At 46.4% G+C, this 23,535-nt stretch overlaps 1 protein-coding gene across 1 annotated transcript in view; it reads right to left on the bottom strand.

Annotated features, from left to right (window-relative positions):
* Positions 1-454: 454 nt before the first annotated feature.
* The window catches only part of NDRG2 (NDRG family member 2), a 44,417-nt gene continuing 21,336 nt past the window's right edge, over positions 455-23,535 (bottom strand). Inside the window, exons 6-16 of the mRNA XM_048516996.1 lie at positions 21,246-21,310; positions 19,322-19,332; positions 18,871-18,917; positions 17,924-18,011; positions 17,126-17,229; positions 16,475-16,519; positions 10,771-10,822; positions 10,529-10,576; positions 9,576-9,611; positions 5,192-5,243; positions 455-2,517 (exon numbers count right to left, since the gene is read on the bottom strand). Of these exons, the coding sequence (XP_048372953.1) occupies positions 2,351-2,517; positions 5,192-5,243; positions 9,576-9,611; positions 10,529-10,576; positions 10,771-10,822; positions 16,475-16,519; positions 17,126-17,229; positions 17,924-18,011; positions 18,871-18,917; positions 19,322-19,332; positions 21,246-21,310 (715 nt within the window). The 3' untranslated portion in view covers positions 455-2,350. The remainder of the gene's footprint in view (positions 2,518-5,191; positions 5,244-9,575; positions 9,612-10,528; positions 10,577-10,770; positions 10,823-16,474; positions 16,520-17,125; positions 17,230-17,923; positions 18,012-18,870; positions 18,918-19,321; positions 19,333-21,245; positions 21,311-23,535) is intronic.

Below are 23,535 nucleotides of genomic sequence, written 5' to 3'. Positions count from 1 at the left end.
AGGGCTTCTAATTGGCTTTGCAGGGTTTTTTAAAAAAAGGTTGCTTTGGAAGCAACTGCCAGCAAACAGCAAGGATCTCCATCATGTTGCTGAAGTTAACTGTGGCAACCATTTTGTGTCTGGCTCCATTTCCCGTGGCCGCCATATTGCTCCCCGAGCCATGTCAGGATTCCAAATGCGCTCACAGGTTCAAAAAGGTTGGGGAACCCTGATCTATAGCATCATTTAAGCGCTGAATATTATACGCCTTGCTTGTAAAAGCTGACCAATGAAAGATAAGCTTCTTGAAGGTGATCGCTGACTGACCCACCGAAGGCAGTCATGATTGCGGTCAAATCTTAAAGGCACAGTCCTCAGTGAATGTCCTTGGGTGCACAGGAACCTGCTTTGGACCCAAGGTCTGCTGAATGCGCAGACTGCATCTCCCTCGACCATGAGAAAAAGAAGCAAAAACTCATTCCTCTAGAGACTTTATTGTTAGAGTCGGAATTCACCATCGACTGCTCTGGGGGAAAAAAAAAACAGAGCTCACACATTCTCAAATACAACAGGATCCCATTACATGCGAGAGTTAAAAATTCCAGCTGGAACCCAATTCAAACAATGCCCCTTTAATATAGGCCACTGAGCCATTAACTCCCAGCACCTATTCAGGTTTAAGGAATAAGTAAGGTGACTTTGTAATTGGACCATTGGCTTCCGGGGTGGGAGTATTCCAGCTTTTGGGTTACACAGAATCTTCTCCTCTGCCGTTCAATGAAGTGTTCTGTATCTCTCAAAAGTTTACATACTGATTACTCTCACTACAGCTGATCCAAAGATTTCCCCCCCCCCCCTTATTTTGAGTTGGTAACATGGCCAAAAGAATTGCTATCTATACATTTAAAGGTGTGCATGTGGGTTTTTTTTTCCTTTTTAAAATACAGACAATAACATCAAAGAACTGGTAGATGAAATCCTTTTTTACGTAATAAGCTGACCCAACGTTCACCTTCCACGGCACCACAAGAGCCCTGCTCAAAGCTAGCAGCCGGAACCCACTGAAAGTCAGCACTTTTTGACAAAAAAAGAAGGAAAAAAAAAGAAGAAAAATCACAGTTTCCTCCACCCATCTCCTTACACGAAGCCAAAACCACCGTAGCCCTTTGCCATCTGCACCTGGCACTGTCGCGACAGCTCAGTCTGGCTCAAGCGTCTCCCACCCCGTGGTTCCCCCAAACATCATCAGAGGAACAATCCCCCCCCTCCCCCAGAGAAATCTCCTCCCCCCCAGTTCAGCTTTACCCAGCCACCCCCAAAGCCCCTAACCGCTAAAAAAATCGCTCGCTGCCTTAGCGGAAACCGTACATGCACATCACAAAGCGGCTACGCTCTACAAAGGATTAGTTTTGAGGGGGAGGAGCAGGACGGAGAACAGGTAAGAAATGCAGCCCTTGTGCGGGAAGAGGACTGGATTTAGGGACGTAAGACAAAAGCAGTGTTGTGTGAATGGGGTGGTAAGGGCTATAAAATCAACGCAACGAAGGGGGAAGTCGGGGAAAGATGGGAGGGTCGTGGTTCTTCTGGAGCAAAAGAGCAGGGAATGAAATTATGCCTAAGCCCCACAAAGGAATTAAAACCAACCAGGCCAGATGGGGATGGAGGAAAGTCTCAGGAATCCCCCTTGTTTTGGGAGGGCTATTCTGACCTGACAGCCTTATGGGGCTCAGGTTTTCCTCTACCAAAAGTCCTAGTTGTGCCTCTGTACATTCTGGAGGAGGAAAGAGGGAGAAAACGAGCGAGGCAAGCCGATCCCTAACCTGACAACTCCAAGAACATTTATCGCTCAGAACTCAGGGGGGAGGGACAACGGTTAGTTACGGTTTAGACAGAAGAAAAGAAACATCAAACAATCCAGACCTCCCTCATTAAGGGAACAAAGAGAGCAAAGAGACAGAGAACAAAGGAAGAATAAGAATAAGTGCTCAGAGTTTAATCATTTAGAAAGCTGATAATATTCCATCCGTATCTCCCTAAGTGTTGAGGGTCACTAAGGAAACCGGGGTGGGGGGCTGGAACGAGGTTTCGGTTATGGGAGAGAAGAGGGATTTGGGATATGTACAGCTGCAGGTGTGTATGTGTTGGTTGAGAAGAAAAGGTAAAGGGGGGGAGTTAAGGTTTGCTTTTTTAAAAAAAAGAGAGAGAGAGAAAAAGAGAGAGAAGAGTACATTGCATTCCATCTGGGCCTCCCTGGATGTTTAGTACCGTTAGGGGAGATCGTCACACGGCCCAGTGGCCGGAGTGCATTGTAGGTATAGCAGAAGAAGTCCTGTTCAGAGGTGGGAGGCGGTCTCGTCCCCAGGCTTGGCGCTCAGCAGGACACCTCCATGGTGGGGGCCGGAGGCTGAGGTGCCCCCGCCTCGCTGCTCTGGGACAGGGTGCGCGAGCGGACCGGCTCCCCGCCCCTGAGTAAGTGCACTCGAGAGAGAGGCAAGGTACAAGTGATGGTGACAGGCGCGTCAAGGCAGGGACTGGCCACTGTGGGGAGAAGGGAGAGAGAAAAGACAAGGGGCGGAATCAGGCGAAGACCTTGCATCGGAAGGACCCGTGTTCCGAGCTCAAGGCCTTAATTCTAAAGTGACGAGAGCTAGTGATGGCGTTTCCCAGGTCAGTGATGCCCTCAACCTCCCCTTGCACGACAAAGTGGACGTGAGAACCTTTGGGAGTCACATAGGGACCTGGCACTGAAAGTGTTGTTCATGATTGCCATCCTCAATTTCTTCGAGGTTGGGGGGTCTACCTAAACATTAGGTAGAAGATTCCACCAAAACACTGGGGAGACCTTCCTGATAAGGTCTGTTTGGCAGTGGAACACACTGCCTCAGAGGGTGGTGGAGTCTCCTTCTTTGGAGGTTTTTAAACAGAGGCCGGATGACCCCCTGTTGGGGGTGCTTTGTGTATTCCTGCATGGCAGGGGGTTGGGCTTGATGGCCCTGGTGGTCTCTTCCAGATCTATGATTTTTGCTTTTTCCACTGCTGGCTGCACACTGAAGATCTCAGAACAAGAGGGAGAAACTGACAATGGGCAGGAGGAGATGGAAGGTGACCTCTCCATCTAGGAGCAGCAGTGGCGTAGGAGGTTAAGAACTAGTATATCTAATCTGGAGGAACTGGGTTTGATTCCCAGCTCTGCCACCTGAGCTACAGGAGAGAAAGGGGGGATATAAATCCAAACTCCTCTTCCTCCTCCTCTCAGTAGAAGCCTTTAGAGATCCCCTGCATAGGCAGAGGATGAGAAGGGGATGCCACATGTTTTCAGCCTACAAGAAGGCAACACTATGTTTAAAGGCGTATAGGTACTGCCGATCTGCATCTTGCAAACATACCTGTTTTAACTTGGTCATCCCTGCCTGAAGTCACGCATCCCACCCCACAGTACTTTACCCCCTTCGGCAGCATGGTGTAATGGTTAAAAGCAGGTGGACCTAATCTGGAGAACCAAGTTTGATTCTCCGCTCCTACAGTTCCTTCCCCCTCCCTCGCCCAAATTTGGACAAAAAACCCTCAAATACTAGATGCAGGAAACAGGCTGCAAACTGATCAAGGCTGGATGGAAATGAGACGATTTGCATAACATGTTAATAATGTGAGCAATCTTATTTTGGAAAGCAAACCGGAGGTTTCCATGGTGCGGAAGGGAGAACAGGTTGGCACAGGCCAGGCCTGGCCCTGGGAAGTTATTCAAAAGCAAAAGGCACATCACCAGCCGTTTTTGACTCAGACGCACAACACAAAGCCAAATGAAGCCGTTTCGGCTCGCTCACCATCACTGCAAACCAGTTGGTGTCTCAATGGGGGTTTTTTTGTGTGTGCGTGTTTGTGTTACAGGAGCATACGGGAGTGAGGGAGTCATGGAGAGGAGGTGGTGGTGAGTAGACATGTTGGGGGTAGCGTGCCAGGGCATGGGGTGGGATGGGGGGGAAATGACACAGAAGGTACCTGACCCCTGACTCAGTTTCTTGTCCAGTACATGAGGGACTGAGGAGAAACAGGAGAGAACACCTCAATCCACGACCGAAAAAAAATGGCTCTCTGGGGATGAAAATGCACTATTGTTGTTGTTAGGGGATGGGATCAGAATAACTTTAAGGGGTTCTCAGGCTACTTAGCCTAATAGTGTCCTTAAACTGTTGCATGGATACAGCTGAGGCCCAGATGCAGTGCATGAGCAGAAAGGAGGACTCAGAGCGGCCTGTATTATCGCAAGGAGTCTTGGTCAGCTCTGAGAGCAGGGCCCAGTCAACATGGTATACATAAAACTGCCCTATACCAAGTCAGAACATTGGTCCACCAACCTCAGTATTGCCCACTCTGACTGGAAGTGACCATCCATTATCTCAAGAAGAGCTGTAGTGTATAGTTAAGTGGTCAAGAGCAGGTGGATTCTAATCTGGAGAACCGGGTTTGATTCCCCACTCCTCCACCTGAGTGGAGGAGGCTTATCTGGTGAACCAGATGTGTTTCCGCACTCCTACATTCCTGCTGGGTGACCTTGGGCCAGTCCTGGTTCTCTCCGAACTCTCTCAGCCCCACCTACCTCACAAGGTGTCTGTTGTGGGGAGAGGAATGGAAAGGAGCTTGTAAGCCACCTTGAGTCTCCTTACAGGAGAGAGGGGTGGGATATAAATCCAAACTCTTCTTCTCTTCTTCATCTCACTGCCTGGTTTTTTAAAGTGGAGATGCTGAAGAACTCGGGCCTTCTTCATGTAGGCACATGCTTGATCACTAAGTTATAATAATAGTGACCATCACATCAAACTTGGTAGAACAGCACATTGAAACAACAATGCTGGCTCTATAAGACTCTTCATCAGTCTTGGCCCTGGAAACCCCCCAGCCTCACCGACACTTTCACACATGCTGAATAATGCACTTTCAATGCCCTTGAGCAACTATTTGCAGGTGAATTTTCCCATTGGACACAGCAAGAACCGGTCGCAAAGAGCCCTTGAAAGTGTATCAAAAGTGCATTGCTGCATTCACGTGTGAAAGTGCCATCACCACTGGTAAAGTCCAAAAGTTCCAGCAGCTGTGCATCCGAGGTGCAAAGGGACGACTGTTCCATGAACGCTTGCTGGTGATTGCATTAAGTACAGCGCACAACATTTACAGCGACGCATATGGGAACAGAGTCTAAGGATCCGATACTCACTGTATCCCATGCCTTGTACAAAGTATTTGAAGGCCTCCGTCAGTTTCCCAGGCTGAAGGGTGGAAGAGATAAAGAATTGAGCTGACACGAAAGCTATGCACATACTAGAAAACTGCTCTATGATAGAATAGGATGGCTGCTTCTCAAAATAAAGTTATCTCTCTCTTTTTTTAATGCTTGGGTTATCCGGAAGGATGGAATACCTAATTTTTGGAAAGTTGGCAGGCAGACTCACCAATACAGCTTTGGTGAATGAACAACAATTAAGAACAGTCGCCATTTGACAATTTATATTTATTTATAGGAGATCTGGGATAATGAATGTTTTAATATTGCTGCTTTTATGACTGTTGCATGCTGCCCCGAGCCTGAAAGGAGAGAGGTGGGATATCTAATCTAATAAATAATAATAATAATGACGATAATAACCAAGGATTAGTTTAAAATATTTACTTCCTTTCTTTCAGTGATGGCTTTCTCAAGGAATCTGCCACCTGTTTGCACACATTGGTTGGAAAAAATTCTTCCAATATCAGAATAAAATATTAAATTCTTAGTAGCAAGGTAAGTTTCAAGGGCTTGAATCAACATTGCTACCACATTTTTTAATGATTCAATGGTTCCACAACCATAAATCTTGCATAAATCTTCACAACAGTCCTGTAAGGTAGGCAAGTATGACTGCAGATGGAAGGCTGAGCAAGGCCACTTAGGCCCCTTCCGCACATGCAGAATAATGCACTTTCAATCCACTTTCACAATAGTTTGCAAGTGGATTTTGCTATTCCGCACAGTAAAATCCAGCTGCAAAGTGCATTGAAAGTGGATTCAAAGTGTGTTATTCTGCATGTGCGGAAGGGGCCTTAATAAATTTGCAGCAGAGGCAAAATCTGAACTCAGCATCTTTTGCATAGAGAGTCGGTGTGGTGTCGTGGTTAAAAGAGGCAGACTCTAATCTGGAGAACCGGGTTCTGTTCTCCACTCCTCCACATGACGCCCGCTGAGTGGCCTTGGACCAGTCACAGTTCTCTCAGAACTCTCTTAGCCCACATGGAGGCGGGCAATGGCAAAGGACCTCCAAGTGTCTCTTGCCGTGACAATCCTACAGTTGTGAGCTGTGACTTATGACAACCTTGAGCACACACACAAATATTAACTCAGAGCTCATTCTTTTAGCCACTACCCTACACCAGCTCACTAACGCAAGGTACTGTGAAGAATGCTTGAGCTTATTTTCCAAATATTTTGGTTCCGATCCGTTCCGGCAACAATTAAAACAAAGAAATTTTTAATATTGCTGTGCTTTGCCCTAAGCAAAAGGAAGCTTAAACATTAGAGTTCCGACATTTGCTAGGAGCTCTTACTATACTATATATTTGCTGATTGAAATATAAATAATTCCTCTACTTGTGTATACTGTTTGCCAAAATAAAAATGACACGCACACACAAAATTAAAGTATGAAAAATAAACATACTAATTCCTTGTGAATGTGATGTCATAGAAGACTTAGGCCAGTGTTGGCGAACCTTTTTGAGACCGAGTGCCCAAATTGCAACCCAAACCCCACTTATTTATCGCAAAGTGCCAACCCAGCAATTTAACCTGAATGCTGAGGTTTTAGTTTAGAAAAAAAAACGGTTGGCTCCCTCTTCCTCCAGCCCACCCGCTCGAGCAGGGGCCAGCCTGCTCTAGTCTCCAGCAAGTCCCGCGCGCACCGCTCTGTGCCTCTCTAGCATCTCTGCCTCCTCTGCACCCTCCCCCCTTGGGCAGCAGCCACCCAGAGCACAGGCACCAGGCCCGCCAGCCGAGTCCCTTCTCTGCCTCACTGCGTGCGCATCGTCACCGCGCCCAGTGGCCCAGCGTCAGCTCTAGGGATTTGTGTGTGGGAGGGGGATTTTCTTCCCGCCTCCCATTATTACGTCTAACTAACCGTGTGCGAAAAGTGCCCACAGAGAGAAAGTGCAAGTTCGAAGTGCCACCTTCTGGCACCGCGTCCATAGGTTCGCCATCACTGACTTAGGCCATCATGGGTTCACCATGTAACACCAGCAAAATGTCTTAAATATGTTAGTTAAACATCAAAGTACGGGTTTTATGAAGGGATAGCTGTCGTTACCAAGCAGTGATTCATCTTTTGGAGCACATGCTGCTGAGATGTTTGCTTTATTCACGAAGAGATATAACCAACGCTTATCTTCTCACCATCTTACAGATGAAATTGCATGCAATAAAAGCCCAGCAAATGGCCAACCCGTTTGCCAAGTGGCAACGTACCATGGTGTGACTTTCTGCTCTGATACACCACAAAGGATAAACCCAGATAATATTGGGGTTTGTTTGCTTGAATAGGAATTGTAATAAAATATGCTGATTGGCTCAGGACTCACAGAGTTGCTAACTTCCTGGAGATTTGGGGACGGGGCCTGGGGAAATACAGGGTATAATGCTGTGGATTACATCCCATAAAACAGTTCTTTCCTCCATGGGAACAGATGTCTGTAATCTGGAAATCAGTTGTAATTCCAAGAGATCTCGAGCAGGCTGATGGCCCTACTAAGAAGTGATATTGGAGATAAAGAGCTAAAACTTGGCTGTGCAAATTTACATCCTTGTTGGGACAGGAAGATGTGTTGAAGTGTGTATTGTAAGTTTCAAGGCTAGAAAAAAACAATGCAGTATCCACAAACATATTCAGAATTGTGGTGGTGGGGAGGCCCATTTGCATGGGAAGAACAGCCAGCACAGAAAGGGTGAACCAATCCCTTCCTTTGCTGTTTCTTAGCTCCAAATCACCACCTCCCTAAACATCTTGAAACACACACAGAAAACAAGCCATCAGATTTAATTAGGCCTGGAGATGTAAGGTATCTTATGCTTCCTACAGCATCTAAAGAAAGGGAGGGGCTACACCAGTGATGGCGAACCTTTTCGAGACTGAGTGCCCAAATTGCAACCCCAAACCCACTTATTTATAGCAATGTGCCAATATGGCAATTTAACCTGAATATTGAGGTTTTAGTTTAGAAAAAACGGTTGGCTCTGAGCCGTGCGTTACTCAGGAGTAAGCTGGGTGGTAGTCAGTGGCTTTGCTTTGAAGCAACCAACGGCTGAATCACGACCCTAGGAGGGTTTACTCAGAAGCAAGCCCCATTGCCAGCAACCGAGCTTACTCCCAGGTAAAGGATCACGCTTTAGTTCTTCCCATGAAAACCAGTGGGGTTTAACAGTGCTTAACAGGGTTACCAACACTGTTTCCCCAAAACTAGGTCTTAGGTTTAATGCTAATAATCGAGCCCAGCGACCCAGGCCAGACTAGGTGTAAGTTGGGGGGACACTCTGTTTGTGCGTGCCCGCAGAGAGGGCTCTGAGTGCCATCTCTGGCACCCATGCCATAGGTTTGCCACCACTGGGCTACACTATGGACCCTTCCACAAATGCAAAACAATGCCCTTTCAATCCACTTTTAATGAACTTTGTAGCTGGATTTTACTGTGCGGAATAACAAAATCCACTTGCAAACAATTGTGAAAGTGCATTGAAAGTGCATTATTCTGCATGTGTGGAAGGGGCCTAAGTTTCTGAGCACTTCAGTAGGGGGGAAAGAAGGGGTTGTATCCAACAAGATTTACCACTGATGGAAAAGGTGTGTGGGGGGGGTCCCTTTTCTCTACCCCCAAATCCTACATGGGAAGAACCCTGGTGGATCAGATCAGTGGCCCATCTAGTCAAGTATCCTGTGTCACACATTGACCAACCAGGTACTCTAGATGGCCAACAATAGGGCTTATAAGCTGAGGCCTTCCCCTGATGTCGCCTCATGCCACCCACCAGGTTTCAGAGTTTAAAGATAAAGGTGCGTGCTCCGGGTCATCACTGTCACACGGGGTGATTTCACATCACAATGCTCACTAGGCAAACTATTCTTACAAGGTGGTTTGCCATTGCCTTCCAGAGTCATTTACACTTTACCCCCAGCAAGCTGGGTACTCAATTTTACCAACCTTGGATGGTTGGAAGGCTGAGTCAACCTTGAGTTGGCTACCTGAAACTGACTTCTGGCAGGACTGAACTCAGGTTGTGAGTGGGGCTTCGAATGCAGTTCTGCAGCTTACTGCTCTGCGCCATAGGGCTTGGTACCAGATGTTTACTGCCTCTGAATATGATCATGTACAAAAGCCATGTGGGGTGGGAGACTATCATCTGAAGTGAAACTGGGTGAAACTCAATGAAAAGCCTGGTTGGATCCAGCCAAGGAATGAAGCATTAAGAATGATACTCACATGAAGCATTAAGAATGATACCCACAGAGAGTCAACAAAGCCCAACCATAACCCTGCTCAGAACCATCTCTTCGCTCCCAACTCGTTTCTGTTCTCCTCACCTGGGTCAGCTGAGGTTGTCCCCCTGAATCTGCCATCTGCAAAGACAAAAAAGAGAGACCCAAATGGGTAGAACTTGAAGGAAGAGGGCAAAGGGAGCAGGCGGGAAGGGCTTCCTTTAGTTCTAGGTGGCTGCCTCAGGCGGCGCTCTGCGAAGGGGGGCATAAGAAGAAGAAGAAGAAGAAGAAGAAGAAGAAGAAGAAGAGTAGTAGTAGTAGTAGTAGTAGTAGTAGTTTGGATTTATATCCCCCCTTTCTCTCCTGTAAGGTGACTGAAATGGGCTTACAAATTCCTTTCCCTTCCCCCCCTCACAACAAACACCCTGTGAGGTGGGTGGAGCTGAGAGAGCTCCGAAAAGCTGTGACTAGCCCAAGGTCACCCAGCTGGCGTGTGTGGGAGTGCACAGGCTAATCTGAATTCCCCAGAGAAGCCTCCACAACTCAAGCGGCAGAGCTGGGAATCAAACCTGGTTCCTCAGATAAGAGTGCACCTGCTCTTTGCCACTACGCCACAGCTGCCTTAGTGTTCAAAAGCTCAAAGACAGAAGGGGAAAGATGGGAGATACAAGGAGGGTGCTAAAAATCTGGTGGAAGAAAACAGCTCCATCCGCTCACACACATGCAGGGATGCAGGACAAGGTGGTGGCTGACCGGGGGGCAAGTAATTGGACCCAGCAATGGGCAAGCGGAAACATGACTGGATTTAGCGCAGCTCTGCTTGTGCAAGATCCAAGGGGCAACTGAGTGCTCTCCTCCCTATGTCACCGAACCCAAACATTGGTTGCCCAAGATCTTGCGCAAGCGGAAATGCAAGCAGGGATACAATCATTCTGATTGAGCGACGGCGGCTACTCAAGTCTCTTCTTGTGTTGCCAGTTGAACAAGCAGAAATTGCAACTAGAACAGAGGAAGAGGGCTGAACATTGGTTGGGCGGAGTTGACTGGTCATTGCTTACCTTGAGGAAAGAAGTCTGGGTCGGATCCAGCTTGGAGTTGCACTCCACCTGGTGAAGCACAAAGAGTGTGAGAACAAAAGCCAGACCCAGATACGAGACGGAATGCTAGTTTTTTTGGGTAAACTAGGGGAGAGGGCATCGAGAAATGCAGGAGCCGCATTCCCTTTCTTTCACCCTCTCATTGCTGTGGAGCTTTCAAAAGAGAGAGACGGGGAAGGGGGGGGGGGTTTGCCATCACTCACCACAGCATCTTCATGAGGAGCCTGGTCTCCCACCACCAACATCACAGGACACCTGGCAACATCGACAGAAAGGGGAAAGAAAAGGGGGGGGGGGGAAGAACTGTTTCAAGTTGCTGACTTGGAACTTGCTTCCCACATAAACAGGGCCAGTGTATAAAAAACTGACTATTACCTCACAAACCAACAACCTAACCCTACAAAACCAGAATTAAGTTATCTAAAAGGTCAAGAAATTGGTTAAGGGGACACCAAATATAAATACATTACGTCAATCATGAATTCATTTGCTCCAGAATTTCCTATGACTGAGCCATCATAAGATTTTGCCATAGCAGAATCAGGAGCGACTGTCACAATGTATTGTAGTCTTTAAGAGGACATGACCTTGTGTGGAAGACCTAGATGCCAATTTAAACAACTTTCCAACAATCAGTCATTTAAAAAGTGTTATAATTGCAATTTGTAGTCTGGTAGTGTAACCCCCATGCTCAGAATGGGTTGACCCAGTAAGGGGTGGAGACTCAAAGCAGCAGAAGGCTGCAGAGCTAGTTTGGAGGAGACAAGGCTACCAGACTCGGACCTTGGTTGTATAAGCCCTTAACACCTTGTTAAGGGTTTCTTTTTGTGGTTGTAATGGGTGAGAGTTCTCCTGGAAACCTTCATCATGTTGAATCTTGTTCAGCAAGCCCTTGGAGTCTTCAGGAGCCAACCCACTTGCAAAGAAGAATTGGACTTGGCAGTATCAGTAGACTGTAAATATAAGGACTTGAAAATGCAACCTGAACAGGACCTTGAAATGTGATGTTGAATGTTGATGTTAAATGTTATACGTTAAGAAAGTAAACCATTTTGTTTTTAAAAATTTGTTGTTGCAAACTCATTCCACGTTCTGCCCCACAGAACCCACAAGCAGAGGTTACAGTAGCTAAATATTTTATTATTGTATTACTTTTGACCACTGAGGAAGGCCAGTTGGCCAAAAATGCGTCTGTTTTTAAGGGTCAAAAAAGTGTCCCATACGACCCTTTTGTGTATTGTAATTGTGATATTGTGTTCATATTGTGTAGATGACTTTAAGTTTGTAATAAATGCAAATGTGTTTTTGCTATATTTAGTGACCCCTTAAACCATTTATTGACCTTGACACACTGTTATCATAATGTGAGAAGAGATGGAAAACACATACTGGGTTGGATCCAACCAATTTTCTCTGATGGTCAAAGAGGCAGATGCGAGTCATCTTTGACTCCTCCACACACAAATTAGCTGGGGACCATAAGGCCTACAGTGACTACAACCATGTAGGATAGAGACTAATAAAAGAGGGAAGCTGAGCAAGAGTGAGCAAACAAAGCTGGCAAGACCCAATTCCCTGTGAAAATGGAGTTGCTAGTCACCCTTTGGCATCTCTGGGTTAATCTTGCTCTTCTCAGCAGCTAATTTTTCTCTCCTTCCTCACTGCTCAGGAAAATTAGCCTCTTAAAAGAAACCGATAACTAAGGAATGCTGAAATGGCAGCTCCTTCTCTGTTGCATGCCGGGCTTCTGTCCCTGCCTCACGGCCTCCCCTTCCCCCCTCATGGCATTGCTCTTATGTGACAGGACTGTTTTCTCAAGCCAGCTCTCTGGCCATCTTATCTTCTCCCTCCTTGCAAATACCAAACTACTCAGAGTGACTTTTATGTGCCCGAAGGATGGTGGACAAAAGCCAGACAGTTGGCTAGAAAGAACCCCTCAGTGAAAGAGCTGGAAAAGACAAGGCCTCGTCTACTCCGGGGTGCTTGTCCTAACGGGGCAGCTCAGCTAGCCAGCCATGTTTTCTTGCTGGCTGCACCAGTTTGGGCCCAGCTATTTCCCTGAGGCTGAGTAGCCCTTTCGAGGGTTGCTTAGCAATTGTAGCATGTTTCCAACATCCTAACCCGGCCAGGGAAGCCCTACTTAATAGTCAGTTCAGGCAGTTACTTGGAGAAGCAGGATCCGAGAGGCACAAACCTATTCTCAAAAGCCCACAAGGGAAGAATATGCCTGACCCTCTGGATAACAGTCTGGGTTGCCAATTGGCCCAGAGAAGAATGTCCTGTCCGTTGATGTGTGAAAATGGGCAATTGAAGCTTGTCGTGGTATGGAGGTCAATAACATCACCTGGCAAATAACATCCCATTAAGCCTCTATGAAAAGACTAGGACATTCTTCTTCAGGACTGTGAGCAATCCTAGCAACATGGTCTGGATCAGGCACTCCTTAGCGACCATTTCCGTCTCATCAACAGAGAAGAGGTAAGAGAAACTGGGAAAACCCTTGAAGAGAGACCACATTCCACCCATCTCATAGACCAGTGATGGCGAACCTTTTCGAGGCTGAGTGCCCAAATTGCAACCCAAAGCCCACTTATTTATTGCAAAGTGCCAACATGGCAATTTAACCTGAATACGGAGGTTTTAGTTTAGAAAAAACGGTTGGCTCCGAGGCATGCGTTACTCAGGAGCAAGCTTGGTGGTAGTCGGTGGCTTTGCTTTGAAGCAACCATGCAACTCTTCCAACAGGTGAATCATGACCCTAGGAGGGTTTACTCAGAAGCAAGCCCCATTGCCAGCAACCAAGCTTACTCCCAGGTAAAGGATTATGCTTTAGTTCTTCGCATGAAAATCAGTGGGGTTTAACAGCGTTTAGGGTTACCTACACTGCTTCCCCAAAACTAGGCCTTAGGTTTAATGCTAATAATTGGAGTCCCAGCTGTCTCAGGCCAGCTCTATAGATGTGCATGTGGGGAGGCACTCTGTTTGGCGCCTACAAGTGCCCTACAGAGAGTGGGCCTTTCCTGAGTGCCACCTCTGGCACCCGTACCATAGGTTCGCCACCACTGCCATAGACTACAGGAATTGGGGGTGGGCAGAGGGGAAAGAGAATTAATTTTTTTTGGCTAGACAGCAATTTAAGTTGAGACAGCACTGTCTGCTCCTCCTGGACTTGACAGATGGGCCAGGCCTCTGTCCAAAAGCTACTGAGAGAAACAGCAGTCCCTCGGCCCACACACCAGCAAAAAACATTTTGACCAAAGTATAACTTATGGTTCCTAGAAGAAGCAAGTATCCGTTGGTAGGAAACTCATGAAGGGCAGCAGAGTAACCAATTTTATATACAGGCAGTGCTGGCTACAGGTTTTCTGGCTAGTCACCTTCCAGTAGACTTTTCTTCCCTCCATACACTTACTCCTAGCACAGTGGTGGCGAACCTATGGCACGGGTGCCAGAGATGGTACTCAGAGTCCTCTCTGTGGGCACGCACAGAGTCCCCCCCCCCCCACATCTAGGCTGGCCTGAGCCACTGGGCTCAATTATTAGCATTAAACCTAAGACCTAGTTTTGGGGAAACAGTGTAGGTAACCCTGTTAAGCGCTGTTAAACCCCACTGATTTTCATGTGAAGAACTAAAGTGTGATCCTTTACCTGGGAGTAAGCTGCGTTGCTGGAAATGGGGCTTGCTTCTGAGTTAACCCTCCTAGGGTCGTGATTCACCCGTTGGAAGAGTTGAACGGTTGCTTCAAAGCTAAGCCACCGACTACCACCAAGCTTACTCCCGAGTAACGCATGCCTCGGAGCCAACCGTTTTTCTAAACTAAAACCTCAGTATTCAGGTTAAATTGCCATGTTGGCACTTTGTGATAAATAAGTGGGTTTTGGGTTGCAATTTGGGCACTCGGTCTCGAAAAGGTTCGCCATCACTGTCCTAGCACATGAGGTGGTGGTTCCTCTTCCTCACCTCTTTATGTACACTCATACTGACAGGAATCAAATGTGCTGGCAGTGGCAGTGAAAAGAAGAGAAGTTGGGGTGGTGGAATCAGGACCTGGTAATGGACCTTTGGTCCTGACCTGGATGGTCCAGGCTAACTTGATCTTGTCAGATCTCAGAAGCTAAGCAGGGCTTTGTCCTGGTTAGTACTTGGATGGGAGACGACCAAGGCATACCAGGGTCACTAAGCAGGGGACAACAATGGCAAACCACCTCTGTAATTCTTTCACCTTGAAAACTCTACTGGATTGCCATTAAGTCAGCTGTGACTTGATGGCACTTTTCACACACTGCGCACCTTTCTGTGGTGCTGGAGCCCAGGCAGCTATCTCAGGACGCCCAACCTTAGCACACTGAGCAGGGTCCAGTCAAAAAACAGTGGTAGAAGACTGCTTGAGTTCAGACATAATCTAAACTCTATATTTAGTCTCTTTCTGGGCTGGGAGGATGACATCTGACTCCTTCTGGGGCTGTTCGCAAGGTCACACCTCTCGTTTTAAATTAATTAACCATACAAGCACGTATCCATTTGGGGATGGGAAAAAAAAGTGAAAAATGGAGCAGGTTTGCAGCTAATTAATCTAGAACAGGATTAATTAGAGTGAGGAACTAAAAAAGCAAAAGTTGCTGGATGACGACGATGCATTTAAAAAACCCTCTCTTCCGCTGTTTTTCCCCCCTCTGATTAACTGATTTAATTACTTCAATGCAAATGCCAAACATTGACATATAAAGGTGCCAGCTTTCCAACCAGCCCCCTACTCTTGTGCGTTTAACAGCAGCAGCATTCAGGCATTGGCACCACCTGCTGATTTCTGTAAATCAAGTCAGTGTTAAAGGCACAGGAAGGCAAGGTTTTCCCAATCAGTTGGCAACCCTATTCCTATACCTTTTTCTTAGCGCTACGGCAAGAACAACCCGAAAGGGAACAAAATACATATAATGTCCTTTCTTTCTCTCCGCAAGTCACTGATGTTCATTCAGCAATTCATGTGGATTAATTCACCTCCTTTTGAACGGACACGATAAAAGTCAGATTCTTTTCCTGCTCTTTCTTGTCTGAGTGGAAGTAAGCAATGGTTTAGTTTGCAATGCCCACTTGAAAAGTCATGCAGAGGATATGATTTGTCTGGCAAGGCTCCTGGGGCTGTAACAAATCTACAATATCTACATATCTACAATATGGCTCTCTCTATACTGAAAGACAGCAGGACAAGAGAAACTCTCCCTTTTGAATATCTACCTCATGTAACATGTGACAAGAGAAACTGTCCTGGTTGAACACCCACCTCATGTTAAAAGACTCATGGACCCTGTTAAAAGTAACAAATATCAACCTTACGCCAAATGCCTAAGAGTGGCTGAAGGAGGGGAAGTCAAATGAAAACCAAAAAAAGCAACACAGTGTAAATCTAAGATCCAAAACAAGGACTTGTGTTGAGACTATTCACTAGAATACAATATGTATGGACATTTATGCTTGCATGAGCATTTTATTTCACATAACCCAAAAATGTTTTTATCAGCACAATGTGCTTATAACAAAAGAAAGATTCTATTCAGACCTCATATTAGCAAAAACAGGGTGATTCAGTATGTACATTACAGGCAAACGTCAGCCGTATGTCAAAAATATACAAGCGCAACAGAGCAATCGTAGGCTCATTCCGCACATGCAGAATAATGCACTTTCAAACTGCTTTCAGTGCTCTTTGAAGCTGTGCAGAATAGTAAAATCCACTTGCAAACTGTTGTGAAAGTGGTTTGAAAACGCATTATTTTGCCTGTGCGGAAGGGGCCATGAGACAACAAAACAAGTATTCTGGATAGTGCTTATATGAGCAAGAATATGGTAATAGTATATACCAACTTGTAATCAGTGTGTATAACAGGGGAGTCAAGACAGCCACTCACTTGAAGGTGATGTCTCCTCCACGCTCCAAGCTCAGATCTCTGCGGCTATAAAGGGAGGAAGAGGAGAATGGTAAACATTTTTTGTACAATTAGCTCTCCTTTAGCAATTCCCTTCCCCTTTCCCTCTCTCTATTTCCACCTTCCAGCCTCAAAGGCCCCTTCCTCACATGCAGAATAATGTACTTTCAATCCACTTTCACAAATGTTTGCAAGTGGATTTCGCTATTCCACACAGTAAAATCCAGCTGCAAAGTGCATTGAAAGTGTATTATTCTGCATGTGCGGAAGGGGCCAAAGCTAGTTCTTGCCTCATTGTCTCTTCCTTTTTATATGACCCTAGTTCTCAACTTGCCAATCCCCAAACACCCCATTGTTTTGTTCCTCCCCGGTGAGGACCCAAAATGATTCTCAACAGTGCTCTCCTCCCCTTTATCCTCACAACAACTCTGTAGCTTACTTTGAGAAGGAGTAACTGGCCCCAACCCACCCAGAAAACTCCACAGGGCCTTCCCCACAGAAGGGTCAGAAACAGCCATGGCTAGCCACATATGAGTTTCCCCTCCAGAGAAAATAGCGGCTCTGTGGCTGGTTTAGGTTGAGAGGAAGAGCGAAGAGCTCCTGCTCCTCGTGGGCCACGTTCCCTTGCTGTACCTGTTGTAGCTGCTCCAGTAGAGTTGAATATTAGGCAAGTTGGTTGCATGACTCAAGATGTCCCTCTGTTGTTGCACCATCTCAGTGTTCTTGGAAAGTTCCTCCTGGTGGAGAGCAGGGAGAGGGGGCCTCATGACCATATACTCGCCATACTTATAAACCGGTCCTTTCCACACAGACACTTCAAAACGTTTTGAGGCAGGAAATAAAATATTTCTTCTGTGGAGTTCCACATAGGGGTTACCACCCCACCCCCGATTATTTAGGATACCTTAGAACTTGTTTTATTTTTGCTGCAACAGACTAAAATGGTTCCTCCTCCGAGACTGTGTAAATTTGGGCAGTGTGCCAAAACCAATCGGTTTCCCTGCTAGTGAAAAAGTGAGACGGGAGCTGGCTTTGACTACCAGAACAACTTTGCTGCAGATTATGGGGCCTACCTTGAAGAAGGACGTGCCATTGAGTTGCAAACGCCTCACGGTGATGCCAACCACAGGAGTTTCAAGGCAAGAGATGAGCAGAGGTGGTTTGCTATTGGTTTCCTCTGCGTAGCAACCCATTTTCCCCAGTGATCTTTCATCCAAGTACTGACCATGGCCATCCTTATTTACCTCCCAAGCCATCCTTATTTAGCCCCCTAGCCCTGATGAGCTCAGGAGAAACTGGGCTATTTGGGATGCCCGCACTATACTTTACAAAAGCTTTATTTTACCACATGTTGCCCAGCCCCACTCTTTCCCTGCCTTTGTTCTCCACATTTAGACTGCTGTCCATTTCTCTCCTCTTGTGCATACTTACTGTACTGAAGAGATGTCCCATAATCATCTCTGAGATGGAAGATGTGAGGCCCGTCAGCTGTAGACCAAAACGAGAAGAATGATCAGTACTGATTTCAAGATGTTTGTTACATAAATATTTCTACCGAGCTTTTCTCCCCAAAGGGGTTTACAACTTCATTCTCTCTTCCTCCTCAGAACTCTGTGAGGTACATTCAACAAAGAGAGAGAATCATGATTTGCCCAACGTCACCCAGAGAGCTTCCATCGTAGAGTGGGACGCTTGAACATGGGTCTCCTAGACCCCAACCCAACATTCTTAATGACTACACAAGGCTGGCTTGTGAGATTTGTGGCTACTGGGAAAAGATTGAGAATCACCTCACCCTCCTGACAGGTAAAGATCCCTGAGACTCTGGTCTTTATTTCTCTATGCAGAACCTAATATACTCTGTTTCACAGAAAGATGATAGTTCAGTCAGTTGAGGCGCAGCAGATGAGAAAGCTGTACACTTCCACATTAGAATATAGTCCCGAACAAATATGAGAATTATCATTCATTTTTACAAGCTGCCTTTGTCAAAACCGTTATTTTGTGCATTACTGAACATGGTACTTCGATACAAGTGCCAAAATGTATTTTTATTTTCAAAATTTCAAACGGATGGGAGGAATAGGGCTAGGTAGGCACTAGGGCCCAGGCAGAGTATTCTACAACAACGAAGAAGAAGAGTTTGGATTTATATCTCCCCTTTCTCTCCTGCAAGAGACTCAAAGGGGCTTACAATCTCCTTGCCCTTCCCCCCTCACAACAAACACCCTGTGAGGTAGGCGGGGCTGAGAGAGCTCCGAGAAGCTGTGACTAGCCCAAGGTCACCCAGCTGGCGTGTGTGAAGAAGGTCTGGCATGCTTTGTTGTGTGATGGAGGACTATACAACCCTACTATCATCTTTCTATCGCCGTGGTGGCGAACCTTTGGCACTCCAGATGTTATGGACTACAATTCCCATCAGTCCCTGCCAGCATGGTCAATTGGCCATGCTGGCAGGGGCTGATGGGAATTGTAGTCCATAACATCTGGAGTGCCAAAGGTTCGCCACCACTGTTCTATCATCACCATGACTCTTTCCCGCTACTTCCATTAAGCAGCTTGGCCCTAGAACAGTGAAGTCATCACAAAGCGGTTGCTGATGAGCATAAGCAGAGAGTGTCTCTTCTTGCACCTTTGAATTATAACAGCCCCTCCCTCCCTCTACTAAGACAAGGGTGGGGGCAGTCCTCCATATCTCAGGTACTGCTTTTAGACAAGTTTTGGTATGTGCGCTTCTTTCAAGAAAGTCATTTCGCCCGTCCTCCTGGGAAACAAGGCCAAAGCAGATAACCCCATCAGACACTGCCACCTGCTTCTAACCAACTAAACTTTTGGATGAGCTCATGAAAATCAAGTGTTCATCCTGGTGTTTTAAAAGCTCGGGGCCAGCATGAAGCCATATATACATTCTTAAATTACAACTCATGTGCTAGTTTATGCCTGCAAATATTGACGCAAATGGCGAATGGCTGGAACAGCTGGGTTGATTTAGAACTGTCAAGTGATCCCCTCCAAACACAGGCTGAACTAGATATGTGATCCCCTCCAAACACAGACTGATCTAGATGGATTTTTGTAACCCCCTCTCTTGGCTCTAATACATTAACAGCTTCCCACAATCACCTCGCAAAGTAATTGTACTGTATTTTACAGTGGCACACATTTAGATATACACAGGGGCCACAGCCAATCATCATCTCTCACAATTTCAGGGGAAACTTAGTGGACAGACAAGCTACCCTGAAAGCCCCGCCTCCTCCTCACCTTGTGAGCCTTCAGTCCATCCACAGCTCCTTGGCTGCTGCCAGTCAATGTTGCCACCAGGAACCAAACCTCCTTCCACTGTAGTTATTAGATTGAGCAAAGCTGTGGAGAATCATAACCTTTAGCATGGAAACAGCTCTTCCGCACGTTCAAAGCATGTCATGTACAGCGTTTCGAGCCAGGTCTACACATATAGCAGAATGAGGTGGCACAGTTTCGCATCACACTTTTGAACATTAAAAAAAACTTCCTGTAAAGAGAATACCAGCACAGAAAAATGTTCTATTCCAGATCTTTTTTACTGTGCTGATTGTTTTCCTAGGCAATAGATACAAAAGGGACGTGAGAAAGTATTCTTTCGTACAACACAGCAATTTTCTGGGTGGAGCGGGGAGGAATTTACTGCTTCAGGAGATGGGGATAACCCCCACACCATAGATGGTTTCTCCAATCCAATCCAAAAACCTTTATTAGGCATAAACCAGAAGTACCATACATTCCAAATACAAAAACGGGATCATTGTTACATATCATGTAGAACATGGATTAAAAATGCAGCAACTGCTTCAGAAATTTCTACATGAGGGCTGTTCAATAGCTTAGACATTTTTTGTTTGTCTGAGAGAAACATAAATTCTAGAGGTAGTAAAGCTCCCAGATCAGTTCTAATATCATTATACCTTGAACAGTAAAGCAGGATATGAGGGATTGAGTCTATAGCATTGGGACAGTACCGACAGCAACGCTCACTTTGTGGGATGTTAAGGAGACGACCTTGAAGATAGACAGAGGGGAATGAGTTGCACCTTGCTCTTGTCATGACCCATCTGCACTTATAATTAACAAGCAGTTCTAAGTATACAGCAGGGCTAGATTTCGGGGTAGATGGTTTTTAAAAGGCCAATTCATAGCCAACAGAAATATTAGATAGAGTAGCAAACAACCTCAGAATACCAAGTGCTGTGGGTATACTGGGGCGTACACCAGGGAGCTCATCTGCATATTGGATTCTCCGGCCCTTTTTTGCTGTTTGCACATTGATGGGGTGAGACTAGCGTTTTGGCAGCACAAACTCACGCAGGACTTTGATCCTTGCATTTTGTTTCTATTCGCTGTTAGAATAAATGTGTGCGTTAGTTTGCAACTCTTTGCTTTTTGTTGCAGCCCGGGCACAATAACTTTGTTTGGTTGTCGCTCGTCTAGATTCGAACCCGATCCTGCAGCTTGCTGTCCTAACTCCAATGTGACTGCAACTCTCCGGCGCCAGACCCAACTTCCCGCTGTATCTCAGTTCAAGCAGATAATTCAGACCTCACCTTGGCAGGGTCCTGCATTCCTATGGCCTGGTGTGAACCCAAAGGGCCGGCCTTATTCCCAAGAGAGAATCTTACCACATCCATCTGGCATGGCAAACATTTTTTTTAACAAGCTCCATCTCTCACAGTCAATGCTAGGCGGCTCCCCCCCCCTCCCCTTTGTCCAGGGTAACTTACACTGTAACGCGCCAGAACGTAGGCGCCAGCCCCCACTCCAATTCCAATGATGCTGGTGAAGCTGCGGGAGGCAAAGGTCAAGTTACAAAATATACAGAGAAAAAGGAACTCCCACCACCCCTCTGAAACAGGAGTGAGTTCTGCTTTAGTTTATACATAAGAACATAAGAAGAACATAAGAACATAAGAACCAGCCAGCTGGATCAGACCACAGAGTCCATCTAGTCCAGCTCTCTGCTACTCGCAGTGGCCCACCAGGTACCTTTGGGAGCTCACGTGCAGGATGTGAAAGCAATGGCCTTCTGCGGCTGTTGCTCCCGAGCACCTGGTCTGTTAAGGCATTTGCAATCTGAGATCAAGGAGGATCAAGATTGGTAGCCATAGTTTGACTTCTCCTCCACAAATCTGTCCAAGCCCCTTTTAAAGCTATCCAGGTTAGCAGCCATCACCGCCTCCTGTGGCAGCATATTCCAAACACCAATCACACGTTGCGTGAAGAAGTGTTTCCTTTTATTAGTCCTAATTCTTCCCCCCAGCATTTTCAATGTATGCCCCCTGGTTCTAGCATTGTGAGAAAGAGAGAGAAATTTCTCTCTGTCAACATTTTCTACCCCATGCATAATTTTATAGACTTCAATCATATGCCCCCTCAGACGTCTTCTCTCCTTATACATATTTATTTGTATTGTTTATATATGTTTATTGTGCTTACAGAGCCCTTTTTTAAAAAAAAAACATTTATTTTATCTCATGAGCTCATGCAGCAATGATAACAATGGTAAGTACCAAAACAAAAGTGGGGGCTCCCCACTACTGTTCAACTGTCCAGTGCTGGGGGGAGGGGAATGGCGCCAAAATGAAGCGATGGGCAGAAGCATTCCAATATGCTGACATCACTTCCTGTGCGCCTCAAGTGATGTCAGCACATCGCTGGGGGATGCTGGAGATGTTCTGGCATTTGGGCAGAACTCTATTGTCGAAGGCTTTCTATTCAGATGCATTCACCTATTGACCTTGCTATCTTCATTGTTACTCCCAGGCTACAGACTTCTTTGTGACTCACATACCAGGCTACTCTATTCAGAGGGCCTCACCTTTTGACCTCACAGTATATATACTCCACTTGCTTTCCATTCCTACTATCAGATCCTCTGAAGATGCCAGCCACAGATGCAGGCGAAACGTCAGGAGAGAATGCTGCTAGAACACGGCCATACAGCCCGGAAACCACACAGCACCCCAGAACTCTATTGTTCAATCATAGGGTTTTCCCAATTGCCAGCATTACTAGCTTCACACTTCTGATGTTGCAGAAAAAGTGACCGCAGTGTATTGTTGGTGGGGACCCACAAACAGCCAGTAAGCCCCCCCCGCCTCCCTGATGGTTGCTGGGACTTGGCACCTAATAAATCCCCCCCGCTGGGACTTGTCAACCCTATCTGAGAGGACAGCTGAGCTCTGGTGCATGACAACATGGGCCGTTTCCCCACTTTTAAATATGACGTTGGTTTCATCCGGCGTGGACCTTTTCAGCGCGGGGATTGTGTTCCCCGGCTTTCCCACTGCCCCACACTCTGCGCGGGTCATCAAAAGGCGCCGTTTTCAGCAGCGCCAGAAATTACGTGGGCTGAGGGGGCGCAAGAGCAGCAGAGTCGGGGCGGCTGCATTGTCGCCACCCCTGTAGTGGAGAGTGCTGCTGGACCCCACGCTACTTGGCAAGAGTAGCGCGTAGCAAACGGTGAGTGGGGAAAGGCCCATGGAATCGGTTGACTGCAGCTTCTATCTCTGAACATATACCTTCAACAGGTTAGCAAGAAGCAGCAGCTACATCCTCCCTTCTGTGAAATCTTTATATTGGAAAAGCTGTACCTATTGGTTTTCTCCCAGTCAAGTAGCCACTGAAGACTGTGAACCCCATTAAGGAAAACCTAATAGTTTTTGCAGCCACGTTGGAAGAAGAGTTGGGTTTTATACCCTGCTTTTCTCTACCTTTTAAGGAAAATCAATGCAGCCTACAATCACCTTCTCTCCCAACAATGGTCACCTTGTGAGGTAGGTGAGGTTGAGAAAGTTCTGACAGAACTGTGACTAGACTAAGGTCACCCGGCAGGCTTCACGTGGAGGAACGGGAAACAAACCTGGTTCACCAGATAAGTTCATGTGTAGGAGCGAGGAATCTACCCTGGTTCTCCAGATTAGAATCTGCTGTTTTTTAATCCACCACACCGTGCTGGTTCTTAGTATCTTTCAAGGTCAGCACTGCCCCAGGATTACTTTATGTGCTGT

This window comes from Sphaerodactylus townsendi, linkage group LG15 (genome assembly GCF_021028975.2).
Source record: "Sphaerodactylus townsendi isolate TG3544 linkage group LG15, MPM_Stown_v2.3, whole genome shotgun sequence".
Taxonomy (NCBI): Eukaryota; Metazoa; Chordata; class Lepidosauria; order Squamata; family Sphaerodactylidae; genus Sphaerodactylus; species Sphaerodactylus townsendi.
This window is presented reverse-complemented; position numbering and strand designations above follow the sequence as displayed.